Source organism: Labeo rohita, chromosome 15 (genome assembly GCF_022985175.1).
Source record: "Labeo rohita strain BAU-BD-2019 chromosome 15, IGBB_LRoh.1.0, whole genome shotgun sequence".
In the NCBI taxonomy this organism is placed as follows: Eukaryota; Metazoa; Chordata; class Actinopteri; order Cypriniformes; family Cyprinidae; genus Labeo; species Labeo rohita.
This window is the reverse complement of record NC_066883.1, coordinates 31968678-31987950: the sequence shown is the minus strand read 5'-3', so window position 1 is coordinate 31987950 and position 19273 is coordinate 31968678. Positions and strand designations below refer to the sequence as shown.

General features: G+C 35.3%; 3 protein-coding genes across 5 annotated transcripts; all 3 read left to right on the top strand.

Annotated features, from left to right (window-relative positions):
* The first annotated feature begins 1855 nt into the window (after positions 1 to 1855).
* On the top strand, positions 1856 to 8654 carry LOC127177547 (C3a anaphylatoxin chemotactic receptor-like). 3 transcript variants are annotated; one of them, XM_051129874.1, is made up of 7 exons: positions 1856 to 1926; positions 2652 to 2737; positions 3580 to 3632; positions 3880 to 3945; positions 4279 to 4473; positions 6313 to 6384; positions 7025 to 8654. In XM_051129874.1, exons 5-7 carry the CDS (start codon positions 4470 to 4472, stop codon positions 8065 to 8067), a joined length of 1119 nt encoding a protein of 372 aa, XP_050985831.1. In that variant the 5' UTR covers positions 1856 to 1926; positions 2652 to 2737; positions 3580 to 3632; positions 3880 to 3945; positions 4279 to 4469; the 3' UTR covers positions 8068 to 8654. The 3 variants fall into 3 exon arrangements, with proteins under 3 accessions (XP_050985831.1, XP_050985830.1, XP_050985832.1); XM_051129873.1 differs by having other exon boundaries at positions 3880 to 4473; XM_051129875.1 differs by having other exon boundaries at positions 3880 to 4473; positions 6313 to 6345; positions 7025 to 8653.
* Positions 8655 to 9922: 1268 nt separating this feature from the next.
* On the top strand, positions 9923 to 12513 carry LOC127177673 (C3a anaphylatoxin chemotactic receptor-like). The gene is made up of 3 exons (XM_051130067.1): positions 9923 to 10148; positions 10469 to 10495; positions 11199 to 12513. The coding sequence occupies exons 2-3, from the start codon at positions 10492 to 10494 to the stop codon at positions 12242 to 12244; spliced, it is 1050 nt and encodes a 349-aa protein (XP_050986024.1). The 5' UTR covers positions 9923 to 10148; positions 10469 to 10491; the 3' UTR covers positions 12245 to 12513.
* Positions 12514 to 15124: 2611 nt separating this feature from the next.
* On the top strand, positions 15125 to 17486 carry LOC127177671 (C3a anaphylatoxin chemotactic receptor-like). The gene is made up of 3 exons (XM_051130064.1): positions 15125 to 15328; positions 15650 to 15676; positions 16216 to 17486. Exons 2-3 carry the CDS (start codon positions 15673 to 15675, stop codon positions 17259 to 17261), a joined length of 1050 nt encoding a protein of 349 aa, XP_050986021.1. The 5' UTR covers positions 15125 to 15328; positions 15650 to 15672; the 3' UTR covers positions 17262 to 17486.
* Positions 17487 to 19273: the final 1787 nt, after the last annotated feature.

Below are 19273 nucleotides of genomic sequence, written 5' to 3'. Positions count from 1 at the left end.
CATGTTGACAAGTCCCCCAGTGCTTGCTTAAACAAATTTTGACATACTTTCTGTACTACACACGGATGCTTCCAATGCAGGTCTAGGGGCTGTGCTTTATCAACAACAGGGCAATAAACTCCGTGTCATTGGGTATGGGTCCCGCATGTTAACGCCAATGGAAAAGAACTACCATCTACACTCAGGTAAACTCAGGTACACATCTGTGATAAATTCATAGAGAGACTATCTCTACTATGCTCCAACATTCACAGTTTACACCGATAATAATCCACTGACCTATGTCCTCAGCACAGCAAGGCTGAATGCGGTGGGGCAGCGCTGGGTAGGTGAGCTAGCGGACTTTCACTTTGACATCAAATACAGACCGGGTAAGGCCAATATTGATGCCGATACACTGTCTAGGCACCCTTTGAAATTGACAGACATCATGGATGAACAGACCGAAACATTATCACCCGAAACTGTGTCTGCTGTTTGGCAGGGTAGTAAAGCTGTGGTTAACAGTGATGTGCCTTGGGTTGCTGCCTTGCTCAACAATCCAAGTAAAGAGATTATGTTGACTGAGGACAGTACCTTCACAGTCACCCCTAAAAAAGTTAAAGCAGCCCAACAAGATGACCCAGCAATCGGTGAGGTAATCAAGTTGAAGGAACAGGGCTGGACACCAAATGGTAAAGACAAGAGTCCCATGAAGAAGAAAATTGGAGTTGGAGGATGGAATTTTGTATAGAAAAACAGGACAGCACAGTCAGTTAGTTCTCCCTCCGCAGTTTAGAGCAATGGTGCTTAAAAAGTTGCACAATGAAATGGGACATATTGGAGTCGAGAAAGTGTTTCATCTTGCTCGTGAACGCTTTTATTAGCCCTCGATGAGGAAGGAAATTGAGGAGTACATAACCACAAAGTGTGCCTGTATAAAACAAAAGCATCCGCATGTTCATCAAAGAGCACCGATGGGTTACATTACATCCAGTTCCCCATTTGAGTGTGGATTACTTGCAACTTGAGCCATGCAAGGGTGGTTATGAGTATATTCTCCTGCTTGTAGACCACTTTACAAGGTTTACACAGGCATATCCAAAGAGAAATAAGTCCGGTAAAACCGCTGCAGAGAAGATCTTCCAGGACTTCATTCCTCGGTTTGGGTATCCTGAAAATCTCCACCACGACTAAGGCAAAGAATTTGAGAACCACCTGTTTCAGAGGTTACAACAGCTGTCAGGAATAGTCCACTCGTGAACCACACCATATCACCCTCAGTGTAACCCTGTGGAGAGGCTAAAATGGACAATTCTGCAAATGCTCAGGACTCTAGAAGAGGACAAAAAGAAAGAATGGAAAGACTACCTGCCTCATGTTGTGCATGCTTATAAATCCTTACGAATCAACTGGCTACTCTCCATTCTTTCTCTTATACGGCAGATCACCCAAACTGCCTGAGAAGCAGAAGTTGTCAGAGATGCAGAAAATGAAATGGATAGAGAAACGGAGGACAGGGTGGAAGGAAATGTGAGAAGGAAACAAAGAGTGGTAAAACCATTAGAAAGGTTTACGTATGATACTTTGGGTGAACCATCATATCAACCTTGGAGAGCAGAAGCAAAGGCTCTTTGGACTGCACCACGATACATTCCACATGTATATGCCCACTTATCCTTGCTGTCATAGGTGTTATAATGAGTACTGAGGTGGGATTTAAAAAAAAAGAGTCAAAAGTTGAAAGAGAAACAAGGTTACATAATATTGTTCAATTCAGTATTGACTCTAATGTATTTGTGGGCTAACACTGAAAATGTCAATATTTGTGCATCATGTAGAGGGCGCTTAGTGCTTTTGCGATGTTGAACTGCGCAGCTCGGGTCAGAGTTCATTAAACATCGCCAGAGCTCGCAGCATATTCATGTGTCTCATACTTTTCTACAGGTGAGGAAAAATATGGTTTGTTAACCACTTAAAATGACATTAAATAAGTCATGATGGTTTTGTTATATATGTGGGTGCAGATAAATGCAATTTGTTTTGATGAGCTGGTTATTTTGTTCGATTTTGTCGAGTGAGTAATTAACTTGTGTTATCTGTGAATAAATGTGCAAAGAAACAGAAAGATACGCAAGCATGTACACAAAATTAGTTCATGAGTGTGTTTAAACGGTTTTACATGTGGATTGTAAGTACATAAGGAAATTTATGTGAGTTTAATGTGTTTACTATCGGAGTTAACATTGAGTTAGAGTCAAAATGGCGTTGTCTATGTGAAACGCAATATGAAACAAAATGGCAGACCTGTTTAAGAAGAAGATAACAGTGGATTTCATGTTTTGTTTACAATTACATAAACTGAATATGTAAGTAAACAAGGGGAAATGTGTGAATGTAATGTGATTTTTTTTTTTTTTTTTACAGTTATACAGTATTTAGAATACCTGATGTAATGTATTGTTCACGTACACATGCCATTGGATTACTGAAACAGATTAAGTTTATTTTTACATTGAGTTTATTTGAAGTTTATTCTTTACAATTTTGTGATTAACAACTGTGTTCTTTTTCTTGAAAGTTTTATGATGAAACTGTTTTATGATGAAACAAATGAGAAAGAATACAAAAGTTCGTTATAGCATATTCATGTGTCTCTTACTTTTCTATAGACAGTGCACTGTGCGTGTTCTATTTACCCTTCGGGTCTCTTCGGCCTGAGACGGGGTAACACCAGCTCCGACATCCGACTTCTGAGGTAAATCGAACGCAGCATTTGTCGTTCCGGCTTGTTGCTAGGAGACGTGACAAATGTTCCAAAAATCGAAAATCTGTTTAAAATAGGTTCTAAATCGCCTCAAATATTAATATATGTTCGATCTCTTCCGACTGAATGGAATCAGAACTAAAAAATCAGAGACTGCGACCACTGCACGGTACACAATGTACAACGCGATTTTCTATGAAATCTGTCAGCTCTAATCTGCAGGCCCTGATCACACCGAACACGTTTTTGCAGTGAGAGGCGCCTTTTTTGAATTGTTTTCTATTGGCAGTAAGTGTTATGCGCGCTGTTTATGCGCCGTGGGCGCCCGACGTCATCGCGGTTTTTTGCATTGTCCAATCGAATTAATGGAGAGGGGGGCCTTCCATTGTGGTGACGAAAGTTTTACCGTTGCCTAAAAAGTCCGGAGACTGCAGTGATGGAGGAGAAACTTTTGGTGTCTATCGCGGGTTACCCGGAGCTGTGTTTTTTAAGATGTTTGCTGATATGACAGTTTACTAAACAGCTAAAAACCAAAGATTTTAGAGCGCTCGCGCTATAATCCTTTGATTAGATTGACAGGACAGCTGATTTGATGGTTGCCTAGCAACATAAAAAAACCGCAACGCACTGCTCTGTTTTAAAAAGTCACCAGAAAAAGGCAGTGCGGTGCGCCTCGCGTTTTCAGAACTAAAAAACGCGTTCGGTGTGATCGGGGCCTTGCTCTGACTTTCGCCAATAGCGTCAACTACAACAAACCGCGAGGCTAATTTGGGACAAAAGTAGTCTTTTCCATCTTGTGTAATGATGTTTAATATTTTCAAACCTCCCTTCAGGCATAAATCATCTCACCTGACATCACTGTATCACATAGAGGAACCTTCTGCGAGTAAGTTTAATAATAAATAGAAAGTGTTAAACGAATGAATGAATGAATGAATAGGGACAGAAATCGGTGAGGGTCTATGGGCTTTCTTGGGTATTGTTTTCTGATAACTGTGCTTTAAAATCAGTAAGTTTTCTAGAATTTAGAACAATACTTGTTTTCGTAATTCCCATGAAAATCATAGGTCTTAGACATAGACATATAACTTCGTCATGTATGCAAATCAAGTTTTCATTTTGTATCGTAACAGGAAAAGGCTAAAAGCTCAAGTCTCTTCTACACACAGTACGATCAGAGGCTACGAAGGGTATTTGTTGTGAGTGATATGAAGCCATTAAGATGCTTTTTGTCCATTTTGAAGATCGATAAACGACAAACCAGTCTAAATGGTTTAAAAGGTCTGGCTTTTTATAGGCCCACATTTATTCGTTTAGCAGATGCTTTTAACCAGAGTTACAAAGAATAAGAAATAAGTCCTCTAGATGGCGCCATCTGTACTGCTTTTTAAGCAGAATAGATGGCGGATGCTGTTTATTTTGAATGCTGTTGTCATTATATTCTGTATTCTGATTTTTTTTTCTTCTTCTTCTTTTTTTATCATATTAATAAACGATCCTAATTGTGGTTCTACTTTGGGTTCCCATTAAAGACTTTCTCCTCTGAAAGCTGATATTCAAAATAGTTTTCTACTGAAGCATAGTTCCCTTGTTGCATCATCACTCCACCCCACTGTCTCGTTCATGTAAGTAAAGGGGAAACAACCACCAATTGTTCGTGCAAAGACGTTGTGGTGAGCATTGATAACACACTTGAAGGAAGGACAAACGGAAAGGACCGAAAATGGGTAAGAATCTTTATCTATGCAATATTCATGTGCCTAGGTTTGATACACTTTTATAACCCATACAGCAAGCAAGTGTCTGTTTTACTGAGACCGATGTGATGCTCTGTGAAAAGCACCGGGTGCTGTGGGCAGTTTATATTTGCTGTAAAGCTGTTTTTTAAAATGACATGCATCTTTTTGATTCCTCCACCCCTTTGGTTGGGCTTCATTATCTCAACTTCTTCTGAATGGTTGATCTGATCAAGATTGAGCAGCATTACCACTTGAGTTGAAAGCTTAGACTTTATTCCAACAGAAATCTAAACATCAACTCATCATCTGTCGTTGTTTTTGTTTCACATTGTAAAAACCTATTTTAAGATGAAATGACAAACAAAATATTAAAAATGATCGTGCATTCGTTTTTGAGACTTAAGTTACGTGCAGTGCGTGCCATGTCTGTACTGGTTAAAAAAAATTATCAGACAGTATGCAACATTTTGCAGCTGTGCTGATGCAAAAATTATTTGCTTAAATGCAAAACTGTCTGCAAGCAGTATTGAGCTTGGAACAACAATAAAATATTATTTATGAGTTACAGCCATACCTGTTCAATACTAGCTGGTGTTTTTGTGGTCTTATAGTGCATGAGAGTTGTGGAACAAGATTTTGCTGGCTGTCTTTTTTAATCTAACAGACAAAATTTAAGATGCAGACAGCAAAATGTACTTAGTTGGGTTAAAAGTACTGTCATTTGTTCTTACTGTTATACTAAAAATTGTAACTTTATACAACATAAACAATATAATTTACAATATACACTATGTATTTTAGATGTAATACAGAGAATAGGACATGATGCCCCCTGGTGTAAGAATGAGATGCTACTTTTATTATAAGCTCTCAATTTGCAAACATTCGTTCCCCATAATTTTGATAAAGAAAATTAGATGATTAAACATTTTATCTTGAGCATAATTTACAATAATTTACAATGGACTGGAAATCTGTGAAGGTTCTAAATGAGCAATAATAAGATTCATACTAAAAATCAGAGCTGTAATAATTATCCAAAAAATAAAAATAAATAAAAACAAAAGAAAGAATCAGTACTAGCAATTTTCTCACCATTGAGCTGTTAACTATGGTCGCTTGTTTCTGCCACAGGATACAAAAAAAAAATGAAATGAAAAAGGGATTTGCAACAATTCTGGTTTCTTTCTCAAAATAATAAAAAAAGTCCAAATTGTGAGATTTAAAAATCACATTTACCTTTTTTTATTATGTGGTGGAAAACAAGCCTCCATAGTTAACCACCGCAACAAGAGTGTTGAGTGAGTGAGTTGAACTTGTGAACTTCATCAGATGGACTTATGAATCATTCTACTAGACCATTTTTAAAAGACTCAGACTTAAAAAAGAATCAGATGATGATTCACAGTTCACTTTCAGAGAAAAAAAGTAAGATTTGCAAGATGTTAACAAATCAGTGAAAAAAGTCAAAATTGTAACACAAAAAGATACAAATTTTGAGATAAAATTTTTGACATCACAATTATATTTTTTGTTCCTGTGGGAGAAAATAAGATGTAAATCAGAATTTCATATTTATATCTTGCAATTCTGTTCAAATCTCAAAAATTCTGGTTTCTTTCTTAAAATAATAAGACAAAAAGTCCAAATTGTGAAATTTATATTATGTGGTGGAAAACAGGCCTCCATAGTTATCTGCTGCAACAAGATTGTTGAGTCAGTAAGTTGAACTTGTGACTAGTACTCAACTTTTAAAAGGTTCAGACTCAAAAAGAATCAGAAATGTTACTTCTTTCATAATCCATTGTCTTTCTCTTTTCTTTGCAGCAAACAGCAGTTTGGGACCTGGAAATCTCATAGGTCAGCCGCTGAACAACTTAATGCAGACAGTCTTATCAGGCACTTGAAGTCTTCAATATGTTTATATACTTTGTCGTCTTTGCTCTGGGTTTCATTGAAAATGGGCTAGTCATATATGTGACTGGCTACAAAATGAAAACGACTGTCAACTCCATTTGTTTTCTCAACTTGGCGATTGCAGACCTTATCTTCATTTTGATCATCATCCTCTACATGTGCATGTGAATTGTGGAACAAGATTTTCTGACAGTCTTTTTTAATCTAACAGCCGAAATTTAAGATGTAGACAGCAAAAATACTTTGTTGGGTTAAAAGTACTCTCACTGATTTTTACAGTTAAAAAAAAAAAGTTGAATTTTGTGTTAATACTAAATAATTAACAAAATGCACTATGAAATTTCAATGTAATACAGAGAATAGGACATGATGATACAAATTAAATTAGCTAAACATGATTTAATCTTGAGCATGATATACAATGAAATGTGTAAAAGCTCTAAGTGAACGATAATAAAATTCATACTAAAAATCAGCTGTTATAATAATAATAAGAAAAAATGTAAAACATATTTTGAAGGATTTGTGAGTGACTCAAATCAGTTGAATTCAAAACTCAAAGTAAGGAATCAGAAATGTTAATTCTGTCGTAAACTATTGTCTATCTCTTTTCTTTGTGTAGCGATCAATAGTGTGGGAGATGGAGGTCAACAGAACAACTCAACGCAGACAGTCTTATCAGGCATTGAAATCTTCAATATATGCATATACTTTGTCGTCTTTGCTCTGGGTATTGTTGGAAACGGGCTTGTCATATATGTGACTGGCTACAAAATGAAGACGACCGTCAACTCCATTTGGTTTCTCAACCTGGCGATTGCAGATTTTATCTTCATATTAATCATCATCCTCTACATTGTTACTGCCTTTAACAAGATTTGGCTCTTTGGTGACTTTATGTGCAAATTTGTCTCCTTCGTGACGGTGCTTAACATGTTTGCCAGCATTTTTTTGCTCACCGCTATTAGTCTGGACCGATGCCTGTCCACCTGGGTGATTGTTTGGGCTCAAAACAAACGAACTCTGTTCAAAGCCAGGATCATCTGTACATTCATGTGGTTTTTGTCCATTGGCTGCAGCATCCCGTTTGTTAGGTGCCGCTCAGGACAGAATAATACATGCTCCTATGTTTGCACTACAGACATCATGAAGTCTCTGTTCATATACAGGTTTATGGTGGGCTTTCTCATCCCCTTCCTGATCATTGCATCTTCATACATTGCTATTGGAGTGCGAGCCAAACGTCTCAAAAGAGGAAAGAAGCTTAAGCCTTTCCGGGTCATTATATCTGTGATCCTGGCCTTTTTCATATGCTGGTTTCCTTTCCATGTTCAACAGCTGTTTTCCATAACTGCACAGGAGAATCAATGGTCTGACATGTATAAAGTTTTTAACAATATAGGACCATTTGTTAACTGCCTGGTTCATCTCAACAGCTGTCTGAACCCCATTCTTTATGTGTTCATGTGTGAGGAGTTTAAGAAGAAGCTCAAACAGTCTCTGCTCCTGGTGCTGGAGACGGCTTTTGCAGAAGAACATCTGTCTTTCCGATCATCTCGCCCTTCCACGTGTTCACGCCTCTCAGAATCACAAAGTCTCAAGCAGACAAATGAAACAACCATGTCGTCATGTGGCAGCAACCAGGACATCAATACATGCTGTTAGAAAATCAGTCTCAGTTAGACTGAAGTGATCTGATAAAACATATTACAAGCTGTCCACATTGCTGCCTTGATGCCTACTGTCTCTTGGCAGAGGTTCAAAGCCATATTTGTTTCTAAGACAATCTGAAGGTTTAAAACATTGCAATTTATGCGCCATCAGTGACATCAAACTAAAACAATGATTTTTCATTGTTGACTTTCACATGCCCCATTTCCCATTGGTTGGACAAACTGATAGCCCCGCCCCAAACTCACACCATTGGTCGGGTCAGTGTTGCTGCTTGGTTGAAAATGATTTGTGTTGTTTATGCTTTATGTGGAAAACCTACAAATGATTTATTTTATACTTTGCTTTGCTTATTAAAGTGGCTTTGCGGAAATATTTTAACATTAAACAGATATTTTTCAGTTTTACATATTTTTTTTCGTTGACTTGTTTTACACAACTTTTTGTAATACTGTAAATTTAGGGATAATATCTGTTTGTTTGTTGGTTTGTTTTTTACTAATGTTTATCTAATCACCAAAACTGAAGAAATTCTGTCTGAAACATTCTGTCTGTAATCTTCCAGTTTTTTATAAATACAATTTTTATCCTAATTCTGTCTGACCTTTATTATTAGGCATTAAAACACAGTCACATTCTATCTATCTATCTATCTGTCTATTTATCTATCTATCTATCACCACATGATCAGAGCATTTTGTCATGAACGTGGACCTGAACCTGTATTTGGGTAATAAAATCAACAATGCATTGGGCAGCTGACATTACTAAAATACAATTCCTCTAACGGCGAATGCAACTGAAGCAGGTGTTGAAAGCAACGTGAAAGAAAGTAAAAACAAAATAAAGGATGCTTTCTAGGTCAGTAACCATGATAAACTGATTGAAATGTGAGATTACTAATTACAATCATATCAGTAGAAGGTCACAGAAACACATAATATAAAAAAGGCAGCGGCTGTTTGCACTAAATGCGAATAGTGATAGATGCTATTTACACTAAGTGCAAATAGCAATATATGTGACCCTGGACCACAAAATCAGTCTTAAGTCGCTGGGGTTTATTTGTAGCAATAGCCAAAAATACATTGTATGGGTCAAAATTGTTGATTTTTCTTTTATGGCAAAAAAAAAAAAAAAAAAAAAGAATATTAAGTAAAGATCATGTTCCATGAAGATATTTTGTAAAATTTCCACTGTAAATGTATGTAAACTTAATTTTTGATTATATACATTGTTAAGAACATTATTTGAAGAACTTTAAAGGCAATTTTCTCAATATTTTGATTTTTTTGCACCCTCAGATTCCTGATTTTTAACTAGTTGTATCTCGGCCAAATATTGTCCTATCCTAACAAACCATACATCAATGGAAAGCTTATTTATTCAATAAATATAAATCTCAGTTTTGAAAAAATGACCCTTATGACTGGTTTTGTGATCCAGGGTCACATATACTATTTACACTAAATCCAAATGCAATTTACACTAAGTAAAAATAGCAATGGATTCTATTTACACTATGTAAAAATATGAGTATTTTCTTTGCAATAATAATAGTTACATGCTGTTTGCACTAGTGCAAATAGTGGCAGGTATTTGCACTTCAATATTGTAGTACATTATAAAACAGTATACAATAATAATGTATTGAGTGTAAATTATAATTTTTATTCATTTATTTTACATTTATCTCTGAGTCACGTTAAAACAAATCGAAAAAATGCCTTTCCGATGTGATATGTGATGTGAAAAGGGAGAATCCTACTACATGTTGGTAGGCGGAGTTAGGGCAAAATAGCCTCTGCCAACAAGGCAGGCTATATGCACTTACTGTAATTAGAAACTCTGATATAAGCATAGTTAGATTTCCTGAGAATGAGTTGAATGTCTGAATGTCTCAATAAGAAGTTCTGACAGGGTTTGGATTGTTTCATTACAAAGTGACTTCGAACAGAAAGCATTACGTGAAAGCATGTGATGAGTTTCTCTCTCTTATCCTCTCTTATGAAGATATTTAACCAAGTGATACAGACCAGACCAGTTTTCAACTCGCAGTACAACTCAAACAACTGGTAAGGTTATTGATCTTTTTACTTAAAGGTCTTTTTGTTTAGAAGGTTTACCATTTGCAATATCCTCTTTTTCATTTCCTCTTTTATTTTAGGTTTTCTTAAGTGTTATTTTAATTAGTTTTCTTTTTCTCACATTAATTTTCTAGATGCTTTTCAAATGAATAAAAGTAATTTTAATTTGTGCCTTTAACTCCCCTTAACCATCACCTGAAGCATCTTTTTTTAAAGTTGAATTAAGATGAAATGCTGATAATGCTCTGTTACAGATAGCGATTATGGTTAATAATTGTGTGTGTGCGTGTGTGTGTTTATTTTTTCAGCCTTTTCAACAAATAAAGCCAAAATGAGTAAGTACAGCCGTTTTTCCTCCTAAAATGACATAGCAGTTTCACTGAACAACATTGTGAAATATTATTTAGCAATCTTCCACATTTCTAATCTAGAAAAAACAATGAATATGCATACTCATCGTTATGTGTTTCTGTCACAGACTTTCAGTTGTTTTGTCTTAGCTCCTGTTTTCATGGACTTCTAGTTTGTTTTTATCAGTTTCTACCCTAATAGCACACGTGCATCACAGAAATGTCTATTTGATGTCTGCATTTACATTTGGAGGGCGTATTTTTTAGATTGTTTGCTCATCTGCAATGCATCTATAGGACGTTTCCGATCAGATGTCAAATAGACATCTATTAGATATGTTTAAGATGTTTATGATTTAGAATGTATGTAAAACTGACATCTTACAGACATCTGTCAGATGTTTATACACAGCAGATGCTTTCCAGATCAAGTGATCTTTAACAGACATCTTGCAGACATACGTGTGCTATCTGGGTGTATTTGTTGTGATGGATATTCATTTAATTATCACAGGTGTTTGTCATTAGTTTCCTCATTTGTCCTGTATTTAAGTTGCTCTGTTTCACCTTTCAGTTCTTGGTTGTTGTTTGTGGCAGGTTCACACTGTTACGCCTGTTTGTTTATTGTCTAATAAACCAGCTTTAATCAGCAGTATCTAAATATTCATTTATTTTTTTTTTACTTCAGACAAAACTGAAGCCCTAACAGCCAACAGCGAAAATGCCACAGTGAAATACTTAAAGTATGTCAATGTTTCCCTCCACTGCATAATATGTGTGCTTGGTGTTGTTGGCAATGGAATGGTCATCTACATCGCAGGCCTCAAAATGAAAAGGACCGTCAATACTATCTGGTTTTTGAACCTGGCGATAGCCGACTTCCTGTTTTCATTTTTCCTGATCTTTAATATCATTTACGAATACCGTAATTTGGACTGGCCTTTTGGTGACTTTATGTGCATGTTGAGTAGCCTGGTGATCATGCTGAATACGTTTGCCAGTACTTTCCTGCTGGCAGCGATCAGTCTGGACCGCTGCCTGTCCACCTGGGTGGTTGTGTGGGCCCGGACCAAACGAACTGTCCTGAAAGTGAGGATAATTTGCCTGCTTATTTGGTTGGCAGCAGTTGCTTGCAGTCTGCCTTTAGTCATTAAGCGGAAAACACATTCCAATTCTTCAAAACAAATCCTGTGCATACCTGGCTTTTCGGGACTGGAAGCCTACAAGAGAGCGGCAGTGTTCCGTTTTGTGGTGGGTTTCCTCATCCCGTTCATCATAATTTTGGCTTCTTATGTGGCGATTGGAGTACGAGTTAAGCGCCTCCGGAAAAACAATAAACTAAAACCCTTCCGTATTATCCTAGCAGTCATCCTGGCCTTCTTCTTCTGCTGGCTTCCCTTTTATGTTTACACATTCCTCGAACTGTGGTTGATTGAAAAGACTAAGAAATACCCATTAGCTGAGCTAACCAAGATTAAGAATGTTTCCAGCCAGATAGGGCTCTTCATAGTCAGTCTTGCCTACTTAAACAGTTGCTTGAATCCCTTCTTGTATGTATTCATGTGTGAAGAGTTTAAGAAAAAGCTCAGGCAGTCTTTGGTGATGGTGTTCGACAGCGCATTCGCAGAGGAACACCTGGCTCTCTTCTCGCAACATTCCCAATCCCAACGCAAATCTCATTCCCAGAGTGGATCGGGTCCCTGTCTGACCCAGACTTTGACACTTGAGGGTTAAATTAAACATTCACGGTACCAAATGTGTGTATAAATTAAATAAGCTATGTAAACAAAATATTAACAGTGTGTTCTTCATCATTTTTTTGTCACATTCTGAGATGATTAATGGAAGCTGATGTGCCAACTATTAGAAATTATAGATATGGGGTGCCATAGCTGAAGCTAAATTTGCATTAATGTCAAGAAAGTAGTAATTGTATTGTGTGTTTGATCTCATTTCCATGGATCACTATTTTATAGTGAACTAAAATGTATAAAAAACACTGTTTGAATAAATCTCATACAAATGTAAAAAAAAAAAAAAAAATATATATATATATAAATGTCATTTTTTTTTTAACTTAAAACATTAAAAAATAAAGAAAATGTTAATTAAAATATTAGATTTTTTTTGTAAGACAAGTACATACATTATGAAAAATAATTTTGTGATTTTATTTCTAATTAGTTATGTATTTATTTAGTGTGTGTGGGCATGTGTGAGTGTATAGACATACACGTTTCATAGATGTCCAGAAACAAGAAGAATTAAGTTTAATATAGTCAAAAGAGTAAGAAAAACTGTGGTTTTTGGAATGACTGCAGTTTCAGTGAAGTACATTTTGAAATATCCGGAAGCAGTGTTCTACTGAAAAATCAAGATAAAAATGAGCATGCATTTTTGCTTGCTTCTAGCCATTAATGTTTGCTTTTTACTTTTAGCTCCAAACTGATGATAAAATCAATCAGCATGAACTTCCTAGAAAAATTTTGCTATAGGTGCATGCCCACTACTAAATATAGTATAGATATAGTACCAGGGTAAAACCAACAATCTGTCAACAGTATCGAGAACACAAGAAAGACCAAGATCAAGATTTGACTTGTACAGTGCATCAACAACTTAAAAAATGGGAAAGAACTAATTATGTGTATTATTCATATTACGTTTATAACTCTCTGAGTGTAGTAAATGGACTGTGTAAGACACAATCATTGCACACATACAGTGTATTGTGAATTGTAAAAATGATGGCAAAACATGTATTTCTTAACATTACTTAACATAATTTAAACAATTTAAACTCTATTAAGTTATTTAAGATTCAACTAAGATTTTAAAAAAAAATATTTTTTCAATTTGATTATTCTCAAACATTTAAGGCAGCAACTGAACTGAAGTTTTTAAGTTGAACTATAGATTTAAAAAAAAAAAACATTGACATCATCAATAAATTCTAATATAGTATAGTATAATATAATATAAGTGTTGTTTAAGATATAAAAAAACAATACAAATATACAGTCTTCAAAATATAATGACAGAAACCCGTTTCTGCCACTGAATAAAACATTTAAAGGGGTAATTGCATTTTTTTTTTTTTTTTTTTTTTTTCCCTCTCATTTTTTTTTTCCCCTTTTTTCCCTCACAATTGCGAGTTTATATCTCGTAATCCTGATTTTTTTCTAAGAACTGCGTGATATTGCCTCAAGTCACAATCACGAGTTATAAAGTCTGAATTGCGGGACATAAAATTTGCAATTGTGAGTTATAATGTCCAACTCTGAGGTGGGAAAAATACTGATATTTTCTCAGAATTGCAAGTTTACAGTACTGTGCAAAAGTCTTAGGCCAGTATTTTCATCAGCTAAAAAATGGTTTAAAGTCAGTTAAAGTCAGTCTTTTGCTGTAGTGTGTCAGTAGGAAATATCAGTTTACATTTCTAAACATTCATTTTGCCATTAATTATAATAATCCATTGAGATTTTTGTGTGGAGCACAGGCTGTTGTCAGACACCTTGTGCAAACAGAGATCTGATCTCTCCATCAGACTAAATCCAGAAGAACTGTGACAACATCTCCAAGATGCTTTAAGAGACCTACACCTACAGTACTGTTAAAATTTTTAGACAGTTAGGCACATAAAATGAGGATGCTGTCAAAACAATGTCATAAATAGATTTTCTTTATCAATAAACTTCTATTAACTAAAATAAATCAGCATTTGATGTGACCATCCTTTGCATTTAAAGTAGCTTTTGCCCTATGTGCACTTGTGCATAGTTTTTCAGGTAGCTTTGCAGGTAGGTTACTTGAAACATCTTGGAGATGTTGAAACAGTTCTTCTGGATTTAGTCTGTTTCAGTTATTCTGTTTCTTCATGTCATTCCAGAGACAGACTGGATGATGGTGAGATCAGATGTCTGTGTGGAGCACTGGCTGTTGTCAGACTGCCTGTGCAAACAAAAATCTCACTAGATTATTACAATTAATGGCAAACAGAATGTCTGGAAATGTAAACTGATGTTTCCTACTGACACACTACAGCAAAATATAGAAATAACTTACTTTAAACCAATTTTTAGCTGGTGAAAATACTAGTGGCCTAAGACTTTTGCACGGCTGTTTGCACTAAATGTGAATAGTGATAGATGCTATTTACACTAAGTGCAAATAGCAAAATATACTATTTACACTAAATCCAATTAAACACAATTTACACTAAATAAAAATAGCAATGGATTCTATTAATGTAAAAAAAAGTATTTTCTTTGCAGTAATAATAGTCACATGCTGTTTGCACTAGTGCAAATAGTGGCAGGTATTTGCATTTCAGTACTGTAGTACACTATAAAACAGTATGCAATAATAATGTATTGAGTGTAAATTATATTTTTTATTCATTTATTTTACATGTATCTTAACCAATAAACACCAGTGAGTCACGTTAAAATAAATAGAAAAAATGCCTTTCCGATGTGATATGTGATGTGAAAAGGGAGAATCCTACTACATGTTGGTAGGCGGAGTTAGGGCAAAATAGCCTCTGCCAAGAAGGCAGGCTATATGCACTTACTGTAATTAGACACTCCGATATAGGCATAGATAGATTTCCTGAGAATGAGTCGAATGTCTGAATGTCTCAGTAAGAAGTTCTGACAAGGTTTGGATTGTTTCATTACAAAGTGACTTCGAACAGAAAGCATTACGTGAAAGCATGTGATGAGTTTCTCTCTCTTATCCTGTCTTATGAAGATATTTAATCGAGTGATACAGACCAGATCAGTTTATAGTCAACTCGCAGTACAACTCAAACAACTGGTAAGGTTATTGATCTTTTTACTTAAAGCTCTTTTTGTTTAGAAAGTTTACCATTTGCAATATCCTCTTATTCATTTCCACTTTTATTTTAGGTTTTCTTAAGAGTTAGTTTAATTAGTTTTCTTTTTCTCACATTAATTTTCTAGATGCTTTTCAAATGAATAAAAGTAATTTTAATTTGTGCCTTTAACAGCCCTTAACCATCACCTGAAGCATCTTTTTTTTTAAGTTGAATTAAGATGAAATGCTGATAATGCTCTGTTACAGATAGCGATTATGGTTAATAATTGTGTGTGTGCGTGTGTGTGTTTATTTTTTCAGCCTTTTCAACAAATAAAGCCAAAATGAGTAAGTACAGCCGTTTTTCCTTCTAGTTTGTTTTTATCAGTTTCTACCCTAATAGCACACGTGCATCACAGAAATGTCTATTTGATGTCTGCATTTACATTTGGAGGGTGTATTTTTTAGATTGTTTGCTCATCTGCAATGCATCTATAGGACGTTTCCGATCAGATGTCAAATAGACATCTATTAGATATGTTTAAGATGTTTATGATTTAGAATGTATGTAAAACTGACATCTTACAGACATCTGTCAGATGTTTATACACAGCAGATGCTTTCCAGATCAAGTGATCTTTAACAGACATCTTGCAGACATACGTGTGCTATCTGGGTGTATTTGTTGTGATGGATATTCATTTAATTATCACAGGTGTTTGTCATTAGTTCCCTCATTTGCCCTGTATTTAAGTTGCTCTGTTTCACCTTTCAGTTGTTGGTTGTTGTTTGTGGCAGGTTCACACTGTTACACCTGTTTGTTTATTGTCTAATAAACCAGCTTTAATCAGCAGTATCTAAATATCATTTATTTCTTTTTACTTCAGACAAAACTGAAGCCCCAACAGCCAACAGCGAAAATGCCACAGTGAAATACTTAAAGTATGTCAATGTTTCCCTCCACTGCATAATATGTGTGCTTGGTGTTGTTGGCAATGGAATGGTCATCTACATCGCAGGCCTCAAAATGAAAAGGACCGTCAATACCATCTGGTTTTTGAACCTGGCGATAGCCGACTTCCTGTTTTCATTTTTCCTGATCTTTAATATCATTTACGAATACCGTAATTTGGACTGGCCTTTTGGTGACTTTATGTGCATGTTGAGTAGCCTGGTGATCATGCTGAATACGTTTGCCAGTACTTTCCTGCTGGCAGCGATCAGTCTGGACCGCTGCCTGTCCACCTGGGTGGTTGTGTGGGCCCGGACCAAACGAACTGTCCTGAAAGTGAGGATAATTTGCCTGCTTATTTGGTTGGCAGCAGTTGCTTGCAGTCTGCCTTTAGTCATTAAGCGGAAAACACATTCCAATTCTTCAAAACAAATCCTGTGCATACCTGGCTTTTCGGGACTGGAAGCCTACAAGAGAGCGGCAGTGTTCCATTTCGTGGTGGGTTTCCTCATCCCGTTCATCATAATTTTGGCTTCTTATGTGGCGATTGGAGTACGAGTTAAGCGCCTCCGGAAAAACAATAAACTAAAACCCTTCCGTATTATCCTAGCAGTCATCCTGGCCTTCTTCTTCTGCTGGCTTCCCTTTTATGTTTACACATTCCTCGAACTGTGGTTGATTGAAAAGACTAAGAAATACCCATTAGCTGAGCTAACCAAGATTAAGAATGTTTCCAGCCAGATAGGGCTCTTCATAGTCAGTCTTGCCTACTTAAACAGTTGCTTGAATCCCTTCTTGTATGTATTCATGTGTGAAGAGTTTAAGAAAAAGCTCAGGCAGTCTTTGGTGATGGTGTTCGACAGCGCATTCGCAGAGGAACACCTGGCTCTCTTCTCGCAACATTCCCAATCCCAACGTAAATCTCATTCCCAGAGTGGATCGGGTCCCTGTCTGACCCAGTCTTTGACACTTGAGGGTTAAATTAAACATTCACGGTACCAAATGTGTGTATAAATTAAATAAGCTATGTAAACAAAATATTAACAGTGTGTTCTTCATCATTTTTTTTGTCACATTCTGAGATGAGTAATGGAAGCTGATGTGCCAGCTATTAGAATTTATAGATATGGGGTGCCATACATATATAAATAGCTGAAGCTAAATTTGCATTAATGTCAAGAAAGTAGTAATTGTACTGTGTATTTGATCTCATTTCCATGGATCACTGTTTTATAGTGAACTAAAATGTATAAAAAACACTGTTTGAATAAATCTCATACAAATGTAAAAAAAAAAAAAAACTATTTCAGTCATTTTTTTAACTTAAAACATTAAAAAATAAAGAAAATGTTAATTAAAATATATTTTTTTTTTTTGTAAAACAAGTAAACAAGCACCTACATTATGAATAATTTTGTGATTTTATTTAGTTATTTAGTTATGAATTAGTTATGTATTTATTTAGTGTGTGTGGGCATGTGTGAGTGTGTAGACATACAATTTTCATAGATGTCCAGAAACAAGAAGAATTAAGTTTAATATAGTCAAAAAGAGAAAGAAAAACTGTGGTTTTTGGAATGACTGCAGTTTCAGTGAAGTACATTTTGAAATATTCTGTAGCAGTGTTCTACTGAAAAAACAAGATAAAAAATGAGCATGCATTTTTGCTTGCTTCTAGCCATTAATGTTTGCTCTTTACTTTTAGCTCCAAACTGATGATAAAATCAATCAGCATGAACTTCCTAGTGTGGCTGGAAAAAATTTTGCTATAAGTGCATGCCCACGACCTCCTGTGAAACCAGTTAAAGCTCTGATCTTTTAATTAAGTGTGCTTATGATGCCACACTGTAAGCCCAAAATATAATATAGATATAGTACCAGGTAAAACCAACAATCTGTCAACAGTATCGAGAAGACAAGAAAGACCAAGAACAAGACTTGTACAGTGTATCAACAACTTAAAAATGGGTAAGAACTAAATATGTGTATTATTAATTTTTTAAGTTGAACTATAGATTTAAAAAAAAAATAACATTGAAATCATCAATAAATTATAATATAGTATAATATAATATAATAATATAATAAAATATAAGTGTTGTTGAAGATATAAAAAAAACAATACAAATACACAGTCTTCAAAATATAATGACGGAAACCCATTTCTGCCACTGAATAAAAAATTTTGTTTTTTAAAAAAACAAAATTTGAAAAAAAACAATTAAAAAAAAAAACAATTTAAAAAAAAATTGCGATTTTTTTTTCACAATTCTGACTTTTTTTCCCTCACAATTGCAAATTTTATATCTCGCAGTCCTGCTTTTTTCTAAGAACTGTGTGATATAGCCTCAAGTCACAATCACGAGTTATAAAGTCTGAATTGCGGGACATAAAATTTGCAATTGTGAGTTATAATGTCCAACTCTGAGGGGCGAAAAATATTGATATTTTCTCAGAATTGCAAGTTTATGTCTAACAATTCTGACTTAATAACTTGCAATTACATGTTACAAAGTTAGAAATGAAAGATAAAAAGATGCAAAATTGCAATTCGATTTATAAAATTAATTTTATTTTTTATTCAGTGCTGGAAATCCATAGATAACTGCTGGAATGACAGCACTGTAATATTTGCATACTGTATTTAATTAGTGTTCAATATCCGGTACATTGATTGCCACAGCAATAGCGTTATACAGCATGAGGTCAGTGCCAAAATATAAAAAAATATAAATATAAAAAGACCCAAGATCCCTCACACATGACAAGCACAAACATTTCTTTAAATGTGAAATCAGACAGCAGAAATACTGTACAGTACAGTTCATTAAAAATCCTTCTTATATCATCCATCCGTGTACTGTAACTCTACGGACACTTTTTTGTTGTTCCTCCGCTCCTCAATGCATTTGATGCAACAGAATATCACATTATACACTGTGACTAGAGAACAAAACTGAACACATATTAATTTTAGATTGATTTTGGGTTTT